This window comes from Neomonachus schauinslandi, chromosome 10 (assembly GCF_002201575.2).
Source record: "Neomonachus schauinslandi chromosome 10, ASM220157v2, whole genome shotgun sequence".
Classification (NCBI taxonomy): Eukaryota; Metazoa; Chordata; class Mammalia; order Carnivora; family Phocidae; genus Neomonachus; species Neomonachus schauinslandi.
In genome coordinates this window covers 96,339,628-96,355,919 of record NC_058412.1, presented here as the reverse complement: position 1 = coordinate 96,355,919, position 16,292 = coordinate 96,339,628, and the positions used below count along the sequence as shown (strand labels likewise).

Sequence of the window (16,292 nt, the reverse complement as noted above, 5' to 3'; positions counted from 1 at the left end):
CAGGTGCCCCTAGAGTCTGACTTACTTGAGTAACTTAGTTTTCAAGTTTATGTACTCTTGTAAAATGTATTAAGAATGAATTACTAGAAAAAGGACCATACTCTTGAGATGTTAGAGCAATGCCAGTTGCTATTACATTTTCTAACCCCTTCCTCTCAGTGACTGTCCTTACCTTGTCTGAGAAAAGGGTTTCACAGACATCCCTGCTTTGAGGGTCTGTATGAGAGGAAGTAGAAAGGGCTGTGTAGCTGGAGTGGGGCGAGAGGGAGGGAGGGAGGGGAGAGTAAGATGGGACTATGTAGGCCTTTTTAAGGACTTGCTTAAATTCTGAAATGGGGAACTCAGATTTTATTTTAATTTTTTATTTTTTTTAAGATTTTATTTATTTGACAGAAACAGAGGGAACACAAGGAGGGGGAGTGGGAGAGGGAGAAGCAGGCTCCCTGCTGAGCAGGGAGCCCGATGTGGGGCTAGAGTTCAGGACCCTGGGATCATGACCTGAGCCGAAGGTAGATGTTTAACGACTGAGCACCCAGGCACCCCCCTTTTTTTAAAGATTTTATTTCAGATTTTTAAAAATTATTTACATGCAATAAAATTCACCCATTTTTTTTTTTTAAGATTTTATTTATTTTTTAGAGAGCGAGCGAGAGAGAAACAGCATGAGAGGGGAGAGGGTCAGAGGGAGAAGCAGGCTCCCCGCTGAGCCGGGAGCCCGATGTGGGACTCGATCCCAGGACCCGGGGATCATGACCTGAGCCAAAGGCAGACACTTAACCATCTGAGCCACCCAGGCGCCCCAAAATTCACCCATTTTTAATGAGTTTGGGTGATTGACCCAATTTGATGGGTTTTGACAATTGTATACGGTTGTGTAATAACCATAATCAAGATACAGAGCCTTCCATCACCCCTCAAAAACAAAGACTCCCTTTGCCCCTTTGCAGTTAATCCATTCCCCACCCCTGACTCTAGGCAACCAATGGTCTGCTTTCTAGCACTACAATTGTCCCCAGTCCAGAATACTTTTGGGGCCACCTGGCTGGCTCAGTCGGTGGAGCATGAAACTCTTGATTTCAGGGTTGTGGGTTCGAGCCCCACGTTGGGTGTAGAGGTTACTTTAAAATTAAAAAAAAAATCATTAGAATGCTTTTGAAGGTCATCTCTATTGAATGCATTAGCAGTTCTAACAGTGGATGGGCATTTGGGTTCTTTTTAATTTGGGGCTGTTAGAAATAAAGAGCTTATGAACATGTGATTACTTCTGAAAGCTTTTTATTTTGATATAATTTCCAATTTATATAAAAAATGCAGAAATAGTACACAGCTCCCATAAACATTGCTGAAGCATTCAGGAGTCGTGCCACCTTGACCCTTTATTACCCCTTAATACTTCAGTGTGTATTTCCTAAGTACAAGACCACTCTGCTACATAACTGCCATATGACCAGCAGAATCAGGAAATAACATTAATCCAGTATCCAATCTGATTCACATTTTGCTGATGTCCCTAAAATGCCCAAGAATTCCAATCTGGGATCATGCCACATGTGGTTGTCTCTTCAGTGTCCTGTGCATTCCTCAGCCTGTCCTTAACCTTTCTTAATGGTATACAGAGATACCGTATGTCTGTATTTGTGGCTGTTATCTATACAGTTATATGAAAAAGGAATTTACAGCAGTATCTCTAATTGCAATCCGACAACCCTGAGTTTATTCTGGGCTTCCCCCTTTCCTTTTGTTTTTTAAGATTTTATTTATCTTAAAGAGAGAGAGAGAGCAAGTCCGTGTGCACAAGCAGCGGGGAGAGGGAGAAGCAGTCTCCCCGCTGAGCAGGAGCCCAACGCGGGACTCGATCCCAGGCCCCCGGGATCACGACCTGAGCCAAAGGCAGACGCTTAACCAACTGAGCCACCCAGGCACCCCAGCCCTTCTTTCCTTCTTTGTAACTCCTCCGCTCCCAGTGATCAATGCATTTACTTACTGCTTAAATCTCCTGGAATGTAATCAAACTCTGGGAAGCAAGGCTCCAAGAGGGAAGAGGGGGAAGAAAAAGGGAGCTAACTACCTTTTGAAAATGATTTGATCATGCTGGGATCTTGGGCCCTTCTGTGGGAGTTGCCAGTTTGGGAGGAAGTAGATGTTCACTGATCTAATGTGGTTCTCAACTTCAAGTTTAACTTCTGCTGCGGATTCAAATCATCTGGGAAACATTTCCAAATGCCCGTGCCTAACCTACACCCCATATCAATTAAATCCCAATCTCTAGGCGTGAAACCCAATCAGCAATATATTTAAGTTCCCTGAGTGATTCCAATGTGAGTTAAGAACTAACAAAGCAGATTTCTACCTTTTGAAATAGGTTATAATGATTAGATCTTTAGTTCAAATTGTATTTTTCCAAGGCAGCATATTGATAGGAAGAAGATGGTGTAAAAATGCAAAGTGTTGTGGGGCACCTGGGTGGTTCAGTTGGTTAAGTGTCTGACTCTTGGTTTCGGCTCAGGTCATTATCTTGTGGTTGTGGGATCGAGCCCCATGTCGAGCTCTGTGCTCTGCACAGAGTCTGCTTTAGATTTTCTCTCCCTCTCCCTCCTTCTCACACTCTTTCTCTCTCTCTCTCAAATAAATAATCTTTTTTTTTTTTTTAAAGGAAAGCATTGCATCACATCTCCATTTTGAGCTTTTGAACTTTAAGGTGTAAAGTATTTTCTGTTTGGGTATTTAGCAAGCATTTTGTCCTTGGAAATATTGTATCCAGTAAAGATCTAATGCAGAATGTGAAGCCCTGGCTTAAAATTTGTGCTGTAATTGATTTGCCCTTGAGCAGTACTTCTCAAAATTTCATGTTCTTCCAAATCACTTTTGTAGCTTATTAAACTGATCTAGCAGGCCTGGAGGAGAGGGGTGGGTTTTTTTTTTTTTTCCCTTAAGATTTTATTTATCCATTTGAGAGAGAGAAAATAGAGAGAGAGAGAGCATGAGAGGTGGGAGGGTCAGAGGGAGAAGCAGACTCCCTGCTGAGCAGGGAGCCCAATGCAGACTCCATCCTGGGACTCCAGGATCGTGACCCGAGCTGAAGGCAGTCGCCTAACCAACTGAGCCACCTGGGCGCCCTGAGGGGTGGGGTTTGAGAGACTTTATAAAGTGATGCTGAATGTGCTGATCTGGGGACCATGCTTTGGTGGCAAAACCCCGGAGTCTTTGCCCTGATAACTTAGTCGGTGAGTCTTGATTTTGGGGTGTTATGAACCTCTTTTGAAACTTGATAAAACCTAAGGGCTTTCCCCAGGAAAAACAAAATTAAAACAAAAATGTGCATATATACACCTAAGCATACAACTTCAGGGAGGCCATGCATTCATTCAATGAATACTCATTTTTCCTTTTTTTTTTTTTTTAAGATTTTATTTATTTATTTGCCAAAGAAAGAGACAGCGAGAGAGGGAACTGAAACAGGGGGAGTGGGAGAGGGAGAAGCAGGCTTCCCACGGAGCAGGGAGCCCAATGCGGGGCTCGATCCCAGGACCCCAGGATCATGACCAGAGCAAGAAGGCAGACGCTTAACGACTGAGCCACCCAGGCGCCCCAAATACCCATTTTTCTGGGTGCTAACGATAGAGCAAAGGGCAAGATTGACAAGGTCCCCCACCTCCTGGAGCTTTCATTGTGGTGTCTGGGGACAAATCACCACCACGTAAATAAAGAAGGCCTGTCAGGTAGTGATAAGTGATGAGGCAGCGTACCACGAACACACAATGGATGGATTGAGTTGGAGGAGTGCAAGAATGGCTTTGTGAAACCGGTTTTCTGTCTGTCTGGGGAGACATCTTGTCCAGAGACCTGAGGGCCAGTCTACGGAACTAAAGCTTCCCCAGCAATCAGCTCCAGAGGGCCTGAAGTAGAAATGAGCCTCACAGTTTCATAAGACAGATCAGCTGGTATGGCAGGTGCAGAGTGAGTGAGGGAGAGAGTGACAGGAGGTGACTTCAGAGGGGCAGAGGGGCCAGATCATGCAGGGCCTTGTAGGTCACAGCAAGGAGGCTGCTTCTACCGCATCCACTGCCCAAGCCTATTTTTACACCTTAAAGGAGCCACGGCCTCCATTTTAAGAACTGCAGATCGAGAACTAATTTAGGAACAAAACCAGAAAAATGTCATTTGGAGATTAAAGGCGCAGAGAATACACCTGAAAATCCAGATGAAGGAGGTGAGCCTGCTCAGGACAGAGCCCTTCTCTGGACCCCCAGTATCCACAGGGTCTGGAGCCTGCCTCCAGGGACAACAGCTTGCTGAGTAATAATAAGTTTAAGTTCCAATCTGCAAGCAAAATGTTAGTTTCCATCCTGTCTCCGCCCACTGCAGAATGCTAGGACATCCCAGGCCTGCCCGGGGACGCACTCAGATGGCTTGACATCTCTTTTCTTTACTTCTCCACCTTCCAATAGCCAATAATGGCTTGGTGTGAGCACCGGCCTTAGCTTGCTAAGTTGTTGTGATGGCTCGGTTGTGGCTTTATTCCACATTTCACTCTGCTCCAGGGGGAGGGGGGGCTTGGACGGTGTTGCAATCCCCGTTTCTGTTAAGTGCCTCTTAAGTGGCAATTGTCTTTTAGCTCTCCTGTGTTGAGGGCTGGCTTGAGACCATCACAGTCTGTAAAAGAGCTGCCTGATCAGGATTAAGATTTAATCAATGCTTTAGTTTTCCCAGAGACCCAAGAGGCCCCTAGATTATAAGGAAGGAAAAATGCACTGGCAGCCTGCTTTCAGATGATTTCCAATTCATATTTTCCTTGAAGTGAAACAGGAAATGAGGAATTTAAAATCTCAATTCTGGGGCAGCTGGGTGGCTCAGTCGGTTGGGTGTCTGCCTTTGGCTCAGGTCAAGATCTCAGGGTCCTGGGATGGAGTCCCGCATCGGGCTCCCTTGCTCCGTGGGGAGCCTGCTTCTCCCTCTCTCTCTGCCTCTCTCCCTTCTTGTGCTCTCTCTGCCTCTCTCTCTCTCTCAAATGAATAAATTAAAAAACCTTAAAAAAAAAAAAGGTGGTTCTGGCCTTTGCTGGACTGTAGGGGCTGTAGTTTCTTTATCTATAATGGAGATATTGAATTAAAGAAGCTTCCACATCTGGGCCAGCACTTTAAAATATTGTCCTCTGAAAATAACACACTCCACCCCCAAATAAAACCTTTTTTAAAAATAATACTATAAGTATATTTTGCTTTGCCAGTTTATCCCCAGTTTTGTACAAAATTATTTTGTTAAGTTGAATGCTTGTCCCTCATCTTGTGAGGTGACTGCCTGTTGGAGGGAGGGAGGAGGAGGTTCTGCTCTGAAATCTCATCATCAGCCAAGTCAGACAGGGCATCCGGACAGGGACCTCTATTCTAGAAACAGTTGGGGGGGGGGCGGCGGTGTGAATTTTATGAAAGAGATACCAGCCCCAAACACTAGAAAAAGCAGCAACCTATTGTCTTGTCTCTCCTCATAGAAAGTAAATCCTTGGGGCCAGGGAATTTTTTTTATTCACTGCTGTATCCCTCGTGCCTGGAACAGTGCCTGGCACACAGTAGGTGCTCAGTAATATTTGTTGAATAGATGGAGCTGCATATTGGCGCTTCAACTTTGGTGATTTCTAGCAGTACTCCTCTTTCCGTGGGAAAGACTCCCAGAAGCAGGGAGAAGTAACAGGAACCTCTAGCTTTCTCCTGTCTCCACCCAGGAGCATTTTGAGACTGAATTTCAAAAGTCCCAGAGAGGAAAAAAAGATTGTTCCATTCTTTCCAACTCACCTATGTCCCCCTTTCTGCATTGAAACGGTCTAGATCTGGTAACAGCTCATGTGTTACAAACTATGTCTGCCTCAGGACAGACGCGACTCCCGAAAATCTTATCATGGATGATTTGTAAACTTAAGCATCCTTGATTTATCTATTCTATAAATCCACATGTTTATTAATTGGATTTGTTTCAAGGAACATTATGTGTTCTAAGGATATAGATCTACATTTTCAGCAGATTCCTGTAGTCAGTACATCTCTGCTCCTAAGTGGAAAGAATAGGAAAATGGAGCCAAAAAGTTGTTTCAAATGATTTAAAATTCTAGTTCTTTCCACAATGCCCTACTAGTTCAGTGTCCCACAGCTAAAGTGGCTTTACCAATGGCGGACCGTTTGGATATCATTTGTGTATATATATAAAAAAGGACATCGAGTTTGAGTCTCTTTGGAAAAGCAGATGCAAATTAGCCTCTGGAGCTCAGGAGCTGTTAGGAAAGCAGAGGAAGGAACGGTGGGCACCTTCCCATTGGCTGGGGGGACTCACCCAGATGTCTGGCTCCCACTATAAAGACAGGAACCACTGCAGTCAGTTTCCACTTCCAGTTAAAGGACGACAGCAAAACAGCAAAAAAAGGAAGATGGCCAGACTATTAATACTTTCCCTCCCAGGTCTTTGAGCCATATGTGCCGTGCACAGAATATTTATGGACAGACTGGCTTCCAGGAAGCTCTGTGCAGATGACGAGTGCGTGTGTAAGGACATTTTTTATGCCTTTTTTTTTTTAAGATTTTATTTATTTATTTGAGAGAGAGAGCATGAGAGCGGGGAGGGTCAGAGGGAGAAGCAGACTCCCTGCCGAGCAGGGAGCCTGATGCGGGATTCGATCCTGTGACTCCAGGATCATGACCTGAGCGGGAGGCAGTTGCTTAACCAACTGAGCCACCCAGGAGCCCTTTTTTATGCCTTTCATTATCTTTCTATTATATAATTGAAAAAAAAATGGGGCTCCTGGGTGGATCAGTCAGTTGAGCAGCTGCCTTCGGCTCGGGTCGTGATCCCAGAGTCCTGGGATCGAGCCCCACGTCTGGCTCCCTGCTCAGCGGGGAGCCTGCTTCTCCCTCTGCCTGCCGCTCCCCCTGCTTGTGCTCTCACTCTGTGAAAGAAAGAAGGAAAGAAAGAAAGAAAGAAAGAAAGAAAGAAAGAAAGAAAGAAAGAAAGAAAGAAAGAAAGAAAGAAAGAAAGAAAGAAAGAAAGAAAGAAAGAAAGAAAGAAAGAAAGAAAGAAAGAAAGAAAGAAGGAAAGAAGGAAAGAAAGAAAGAAAAAGAGGAAAAGGAAAAGAAAAAAAATCCACTAACAGCAGAACTATCTAATTGGGCTTTAAGTGAATCTTCTCTAACGAGTATGTCGCTAGCACTGCTTGGTCTGTACATTCGGTGTCTTAACTACCAAGAATTCACTTGGTTGAGATTTTCAGCTTTCATACCTTGGCTATATTACTCGTCTTGAACTGAACGTTCAGGAGCTGTAAACTGGGAGTTATTAGTCTCTCTGATTTCCTATTTCTGATATGTTTGGCCTTTTTACTGTTAGAAAATCCAGGAGACTAAATAATGTAGTCATTTCAATGTTTCTTTTCTTCCAGATACTATTTCTCTCTCCAGAGCTCAAGAAGATTACAATGCCCCGGACTGTAGGTTCATTAATGTTAAAAAAGAACAGCAGATTTACGTTTACTCAAAGCTGGTACAAGAAAACGGAGCTGGAGAATTTTGGGCTGGCAGTGTAAGATGAGATCCTTGCAAATATACACACATCTTGACATAGGTTGCTCTTAATTTTTTCTTTCTGACCTACCTCCAGTACATTTTAGTGTTTGAAACGAGCTCTCAAGAATAATGGAGAGGTTTAGATGCAAGTGCAGAAAATCACATGCATTTGCTTTTGTGGCATTTTGAAGAAACAAAGAAAATTTCATAACAAAACCACATGTAGGTTTATGTGATGTGTTGGCAAGAACTAGTCAACCACGTGGGGGGCTTGAATATCTTAAAGAGTTTGAAACTTACTCAAAAATGTTTGAACGGATTTGCCAAGGAAAAGGCATGCATGTTGGCAGTCAGGCTCCGCTTCAATATTTTAAAGGAAACCAACACCCTCTTCATTTGCAGAGAATCTGCTTTCTTCAGTGAAAACCTGCAGGGGTGGGCCCTAGGGAGGGATGAAGCAGGGCTGATTTGCTGTCGTCATCTGCAGCCCCACAGACACCTTCTCAAGGAATGAAGAATTAAATCCTAAATTCACTCAAGTATCTGTGCACTCGAATATTTAACAACCAAGAAGGGCCAGTTCTTTAAAATAAAAGTATCTATTTAGTTTTTTAGAAACGCACCGACTTTGTTTATGGGTTCCAAAAAGATTTTGGGCGGCTCACAAGATTGCATAAAATAAAGAAATGCTCAGTGAGACCAGGAAGACCCGGCCACAGGAGAACAGAGACACACTTTCTGTGGGTTAACTCAGTTGCTGTGAGTGAGCTTCAAAGTTGGATCTGAGGCCCCTGGAACCCAGAGGGGAAAATGGAGTCATTGCAATTCTGTAATTCTCATTCACAGCAAATGTGATGCCAGGGGGTTTCTAGAAGTGGACTCCCAGCCGCAGCCCCCTGACTGTTACTCTTCTGGGCACTCAGGTCTACGGAGATGACCGTGAGGACGAGATGGGCACCCTGGGCTATTTCCCCAGCAGCTTGGTCGAGGAACAACAGGTGTACCAAGAAGCCACCAAGGAAGTCCCCACCACGGTAAGTGTCTCAGAGCGGGCCGGAGAAGGACCCAGATCCTGGGCTGATGCAGGCAGGTGTTAAAGATGCATCGTGTCACTTACAAGACGACCGGAGCAAACCCCCCTACTTGTAGCGGAGGCTTCCCGGAGACAGGGAGGTTTGCGAGAGCATTTACACCTACTCTCAGTGTTGAAAGGTTACTGAACTTTCTCCACCCACCCCCTTTTGTTTTTAGATACAAGTTATCCTAGAAAGGAGTCCATGTCACAAAGAAAGAAATGAATATAGTACTCATGGACTCTTAACTGATGGTTACATTTATTTACTAAAACACTTGGGCTGGGAAAAAATCAGCACCTGTATTTAATCAAATCAAAACACTGGGAAAAAAAATCTTTGGATGCCTTATTTCTTTTTTTTTTTTTTAAAGATTTTATTTATTTATTTGAGAGAGAGAATGAGAGACAGAGAGCAAGAGAGGGAAGAGGGTCAGAGGGAGAAGCAGACCCCCCGCCGAGCAGGGAGCCCGATGTGGGACTCGATCCCGGGACTCCAGGATCATGACCTGAGCCGAAGGCAGTCGCTTAACCAACTGAGCCACCCAGGTGCCCTGGATGCCTTATTTCTGTGGTAGATAGATTCTACTTATGTTTGAAAAAGAAATTATATTCTTTCCAGTGCCCTGGGGTCTTGCAAGCCCCAGAAGAGACATAAAAGATTCCCTTTGAGCTACTTGGCAGGGTGGTTGTTTTGAAGAGATTCTCCTGGAGCTAATTGCTACGTGAAATAACTTCAAAACATTGCCCAACCCACACAAACGGGACTTGCTTGTCATCGCTTCTGAGCACTGAGCTTGAATGTGTCAAATAACCACCAATTAAAAGTGTATTTGAGGGGCGCCTGGGTGGCTCAGTTGGTTAAGCAACTGCCTTCAGCTCAGGTCATGATCCCAGGGTCCTGGGATCGAGTCCCGCATCGGGCTCCCTGCTCTGCGGGGAGCCTGCTTCTCCCTCTCCCACTCCCCCTGCTTGTGTTCCCTCTCTCGCTGTGTCTCTCTCTGTCAAATAAATAAATAAAATCTTTAAAAAAAAAAAAAAAAGTGTATTTGAGAACCTTCATTTTAAGTAGTTTTTGACTTAAAGTGATAATTATGTCATACTCTTTGGGGTTCAACCTTATTTTAAATCTAGATTTCCCTTTGATGACCTATAATTTTTAAATAAAGAAACTATATTTGTTTTCTGGCCCTTGTGTGCTCAATTCAATCTTTTTTTTTTTTTTTCTCTAGGATATTGACTTCTTCTGTGAGTAAGAAATTAGACAAACCTGCAAGTAAAAAGGAAACACTAAAAACTAGGAAAAGCGAAATAAGAAAAAAATACGTGTCCCTAATTCCTGACTTTTGTTTCAAGGTTTTGTTATCCTTACAGGAGGGCTGGGCCTTGGTGGCCAGAGGTGGCACATGAAGGAGGGGTTTCCATTCAGTTTTCTGCTGGCCTGGTCTTCCCACCACCTGGGGCAGGGCGACGTTTGGCTCAAGAGGGAGAATTGAAAGCAGAAATTCTATTTCAGCCTAGAGAATCCTCTCTTACACAAGAATGTATACAGAGAATGGCTCATTTTTATTATTTTTAAATTGTAATTCTTACCAGCTCTTTGGCTTCTTATACAAACTTGGTAGGACACAGATCTTCCCTTTGGATATGCTGTTTTCTAATTATTTGCCTCACTGGCCATTTGGAGTGTTATAATGTACCCAAAGGGGCTATATCCTCAAGGAGTATTCGAGGATTGTTGTTACTTGTAATATTGGTTGCCTTTGGGATGTGAAGCTGGTGGGAGTGGACGAGCTGTTTGGGCTCAGAGATATTTGGACTATACCTCTTTCTCTTAAAAAAAAAATCACAAATTATTTCAATGGAATTTTATCTTCTAGTGATCAATTTATCGCTCCCCAAATTTTAAGTAAGTGTGTGTGTATGTAATAAGGGTGGAGCAGCTTATGAAATATTTGTAATGGGATAGTTTCCCCATCATATGTGCTGTCACTGCAAACATTTGAGCTTCAAGTCAAAAGACAGGGGGAAAAGGTCTGTGGGTTATTTCTCGACTTCTCTTTCAACTTTGAATTTCCTCTTCCTGTGCAAAGTTCCCCAGCCAAGGATGATGTGTGAATAAATCTGGTGAGGGGATTGGTGGTCCCAAAGGATATCAAGTGTCTCTACATTTGATTGGAAATTTGCTTTGATTGTGTATTCTTAGTATAATTCTTTTTATGTAGTCATGAGTCTTTGTTTACATGCAGTTAAAATGCCTGTACTTTGACAATTTCTGAATTAAAAATTGTTCTAAAACATTTTTCACCTGGGGTCATCGAAAGTCTGGAAGGCACTTGGAAATGGGGTTGGTTCCTCAGTTTCCTGTGGTCTGTTCATCCCACTGGCATGAAGAGGAGGGCATTTACGATAAGTCAGAGATGGGGACCCCAGGGTCATTTTTCCAGCTATGTCCATTGTGATTTGGGGTGAATATATTTTTGCCAAATTCCCATGGGGTTCCATCATGTGAAATGGTACCCCCAAAAAGCCCCCCAAACCCAAACCCACTTACTGCATTCCATAAAATGTTTCAGGCCAATCTAGGGTGGTCAACACAATTTAAGGTAAGAGGCATTTATCCTCTGTTTATATCTGCCTCTCACTTGCTGGCTCCCCCATTCCAGGTACCCCATTATCCCTCAAGATACCCAGCATCCCCATGACACTCTCCTACTGCCAAAGCCGCCATCTGTCTGGCCTCATGCTTCCAGCCTTCCTCCCCAAGCATGGGGCTTCAGGCTGCGGTCCCTCCTGGCCACACCTGCCTTCCCTTCACCAGAACCAATCTCATCCGGACTTTTGGGGTCACTGATTGGTTTCCATCTTCTGGGGGCCTAGCCGCATCAACAGAATGAAAGCACCTGCAGGGAGCTAGCCTTTCAGTAGGCAAAGGGTCATCCCTGGCCCGGGGGCAGCGTGGGCCTCAGTTGGGTACGGGTTAAGAAGGCAGAACGCCAGGGCCCACCGCAGACTTTCTGAATCACAATCTGCATTTTCACAAGACCCCCAGATTCAAGGTTCATGGATGCATTGAGGGAAAGAGAAACCTCCTTCTACCCTCCTCGGGTCTCTGGCTGGGCCTAAGAATTAAACTGACATAGACAGATAACCAGGAGAGAAGCGGGTGTGTTTAATTTCATATTTTTACGTGGTGATGGGAATCTTCAAAAGGAAAATGAAGACCCAGAGAAGCCACTAGAGCCACGTACTTATATACCTTTTTCGACAATGAACAATAAAATGTGGGACGTGACAAGATAAAGTGGCTTGGGTGCGGGGCAGTAAATCGTGGGACAGTGACCAGGAAACGCACACGGAGAGCGGTGGAAGATAAGGGTGATTGCAGCAGCTTATTTGCCCGGGTCCCTTCCAGCGCCGACTCCCAGGGCCTGGCCATAAAAGCGTCCTCTTCCCGGCGCACCGAGAGCACCTTCCTCGTGGGAAATTTTACGGCCTGTTTTTAGGTAGAAAGCAGGGAGGTCGGAGAGCCCTTCCTGCATCTGCGCTTTCTCTCCCGCCTTCAGCTCAAAATGATCAATATGCCGAAGCAGCATCTTTTGGGGTAGCGTGTTCTGAACCCCTTGGACATTAAAGGTTATGAGAAACACTCATTTTAGTTCTCTCCTTTCCTCTGACACAGAAAGAAATAAGTGAAAAAAGCAAGAGAGCACCTGGGAGATGAAGCAGCTTTGCCAAGGTTGAAAGGGCAGGATTTCCACATTCCGAAACCAGTATCCCCCCGTGTTGTGGGCACCGGCTTGGTGTCTATAGAACTCTACCTTCCAGAAAAGGGGGCCATAGGGTGGAGAAGTGAGAGTGTGGGGGGCAATGAGGGCACCTGGGGAATCTTCCTTCCTTCCCACTATGATCAAGGGTATCTTCTACCTCTAAGAGATTCTCAGTCCCTGACGTTGTTGCTTTGCAACCTTGAGAGCTCCTGAGAAATCTGAGACCAGGCCCTGGCCTGGGGAGACTGGGAAAGAGGTAGACCCCTCCAGATGGGCAGGTGGCAATTTCCTGAAGCAAGGGACTTAACACGCAAGGCTTGTGGGCGGCTGCAAGACGAGTGAGGAGCCTTGACTGACCATTCCTGTCCAGCTCGAGGGTCAACTGGTGGCCATGTCCTCTCCATGACCTCCCCAACAGACATTAAAGAAAACAAAAAACCAGGGTGCCTGGGTGGCTCAGATGGTTAAGCATCTGCCTTCGGCTCAGGTCATGATCCCAGAGTCCTGGGATCGAGTCCCGCATCGGGCTCCCTCCTCCTTGGGAGCCTGCTTCTCCCTCTGCTTCTCCCTCTGCTTCTCTCTCTCTGTCTCTCATGAATAAACAAATAAAATTAAAAAAAAAAAACAACCCAAACAACTGGGCCTAGGGATCCCTGAGGGAACTCCAACTTGTAGGTTTCCTCTATACTCCCAAGCTGAGGCTGTGTGTGTGTGTGTGTGTGTGTGTAGTGTTTAAATATTTCCATGTAGCTGTACTGTTTCCTCTTGGGAGAAAACTAAGGATTTCACCATCCCTTGTGTATATACAATGGAATATTCCTCAGCCGTATAAGAGAATGAAATCTTGACATTTGCAACCACATGGATGGAGTATTATGCTCAGTGAAATAAGTCAGTCGCATAAAGACGAATACCCTATGATTTAATTCATGTAGAATTTACAAAACAAAACAAAGAAAGAAAAAAAAAGAGACAAAGCAAAAAACAGACTCTTTTTTCAAAACACAGACTCTTACCTATAGAGAAGAAACTGGTGGTTGCCAGAGGTGAGGCAGGTGGAGGGATGGGGGAAATAGGTGAAGGAGATCAAGAGTACACTTATCGTGATGAGCACTGAGTGATGTACAGAATTGTTGAATCACTATACTGTGCACTTGAAACTAATAAAAAAAAGAGTTTCCTCATCCTTGACCTCACAGAACATGGGAAACAATAAGAGCAGTGGATATGGGTAGTGCAGTCAAGTAGCTTTCAGAAGCCAATTTAGGACAAATGGTGAGACTTTGCCTCGAGCAGAGCTATTCAAAGGGGTTACCAGTGCAAGACGAGAGAAGCACTGAAACCCATCTGAGGTGAGAACAGTCAGGGCATGGAAGACCCCGGCAGGCAATAAAATGAAATGAAATCTTGTTTAAGGGAACTGTGTAATTGGTGGCTCAGAGAAGTCGGGCAAGCACAGAGCCCAGGGCAGCATGGAAAAAGGTAGGCTGTCTATTTCTTTCAGTGCTGTTGTTCCCTATGTGTGCATGCTTGAATAAGGTTCTGACCTTGCTGGACCTCTGTTTCCTTGGCTATCAATGGGGTTCACAGCATCTTCCTTGCTGGGTTGTTGCGAGGCTTAAATATAATATAATATCAGGCCCCTAAGAGTGGGACCCCTAGGTGGTAGCTAGTATTAGCTGACCCAAGAGGGCTGGAGAGAGAAAGGCCTTCCCTCAAGGAGCTGTGCTGTATTCTGCTAGATGCTTCACTGGTAAGAAATTGTAATTTCCCCTTCAGACCATCTGGTATTTCTACATCAAAGATATTTCCAGATTGCATACTTTTTTTGTGGTTTCATTTCTTAAAAAACAAAACAGAACAAAAAACCCCAAAACACCTGAAATTACCTGAAATAGTGTGGAGTGTATGAGTATAATTTTGATTGGAAGTCCCAGTTCTGGCCACTGCCCTTCATTAACACCAACATGTGAGGGTCATTTACGTCCCACTGAGGGCCCCCACACCTTGTAAGAATCAATATAGTAGGTTCTCTATATATTTGTTTATCTTTGAGACCTACGGCCAGATGGATGTTACTGTGTGAATTCATCATATTTAGGCTCAGCAAAGTTGGGTTGTCTCATTTGCATCTAGCCATCCTGGCAAGGGTGTAAATAACAACACCTCTTAGGAAAGCAGCCTTGGAAGGGGCGCGTCTCACCTTGGTTTTCCACAGCTTGATGGCACTTGCTCTGACTGCAGGGGTGAGTACTGTTCCTCTGCTCTCCTGATGCTGGAAGTTCACGTGTCTGGCCAGACATTTTGACCCTCATTCTGATGAGAGCCTTGTACGAGATCCAAAGCACATGGCTCCCGGAGGAGAGAAGGCCTGAGACTGAGGTACTGTGGCTTCTACACTTTCTCTAAAAAAGTATGCACAGGTGTGGAATGCATGCTAATGAGAAGTTTATCCCAAATAGATTGCTAGGGGAGTGATTTCTTTTATTTATTTATTTATTATTTTTTTGGAGCGGGGGAGGGGCAGAGGGAGCGAGAGAGAGAATCTTGAGCAGGCTCCGCGTGCTGAGCGCGGAGCCCTGGGCGGGGCTCGATCTCACCACCCCGAGATCATGACCTGAGCTGAAATCAAGAATCGGTTGCCCAACTGGCTGAGCCACCCAGGGGCCCCAGAGTATGTGATTTCTTATTGGCTACACCTTCGTTATGTTAAATACTCCTACAATAAATACAAGTGATTTTTATAAATCCAAGTAATTTGAATGGGCTACATTTGGTGGGTTCCCCATGTTATGTCAAAGCCAGTGGAATAACCGTAACATGAATTGTTGTAGCCCTGAGACCCCTTGGGGCTCTTGCACGTCACATGGCCTGATGGCTCAGGCTTCTCTTGTTTGTGTGGCCATGTTCGTGTCACCGAAACTCTTGCCTCCCATGTAACTCATCTACACGTGGGAATAAGAATGCCTTTGAGGATAAGAATAACTAACTTTGGGGGGTAATTATGAGGATTAAATTAAATGAGATACAGTATGTAAAATCATCCAGCCCAGTACACAGTACACAGTATACAGTGGGTGTATAATAAATGGTAGTAAAATTAACTTCAAAATGAGAGGTTTTTAAAGCATTTTCGAAACTTTTAAAGAACTTCAGTTCTTTTTTAAGTGAATCAAAAGTATATCTTTAGCATCTTTTCTTTCTAGAATACTTCTGTGTTTCCTCCCTGGCTTTCTTGAAGTTGTATGCAAGGCATACTGCAAATACTTAGCATGGATATACGAACACACGTGCACACGTATGCACACGCAAAACTTGACAAATGCTGTATCTGATGTCTGGGATGGCACAGCTCCCCTGCCTTCATTATCAGGGGAATGTCTCTGGTGCTCTGTCAAAGAGACATTTAAGAAACACCTGGCAGGACAGAGCCCCAGCGCTCTCCGACTTCCAGCCCTTCCCTCCCACATCCTCCTCTATCCTCAGAGAATGTTGCAAATGGCAGCCGGCCATGGGATTCTCGGCGCTATCTGGTGCCCAGCCAACAGCGACTGACTTGACTGAAGATACACCTTCTGAGTGTTTGTGATGGGGACAAATGCTTGGGATGACTAATAAGTGGCCGGGGGTTGTTTTGAGTATTGCAGTCCTGCAGAAACTATGAACATTGCCCTAATTATCGAGTCTATAGATCTGGAAGACACCTCATTTTCAGAGTACAAGCTTTTGAATTCCCTTTCTTGGCCACTTCCCCAGAACAAACATCAGCAAATGGCAAGAAAGGGCAATTGAAGGCAGAGCTATTTTTTTTTTAAATTTTATTTATTTATTTATTTTTAATTTATTCATGAGAGACAGAGAGAGAGAGAGAGAGAGGGAGAGAGGCAGAAGGAGAAGCAGGCTCCC

At 44.6% G+C, this 16,292-nt stretch overlaps 1 protein-coding gene across 1 annotated transcript; it reads left to right on the top strand.

Moving 5' to 3' along the window:
• The first annotated feature begins 6,415 nt into the window (after nucleotides 1–6,415).
• OTOR (otoraplin) lies at nucleotides 6,416–9,872 on the top strand. Its single transcript, XM_021700736.1, is given in 4 exon segments — nucleotides 6,416–6,530; nucleotides 7,421–7,560; nucleotides 8,468–8,578; nucleotides 9,849–9,872. Coding segments are annotated over 4 exon segments (390 nt in total).
• The last annotated feature ends 6,420 nt before the right edge of the window (nucleotides 9,873–16,292 follow it).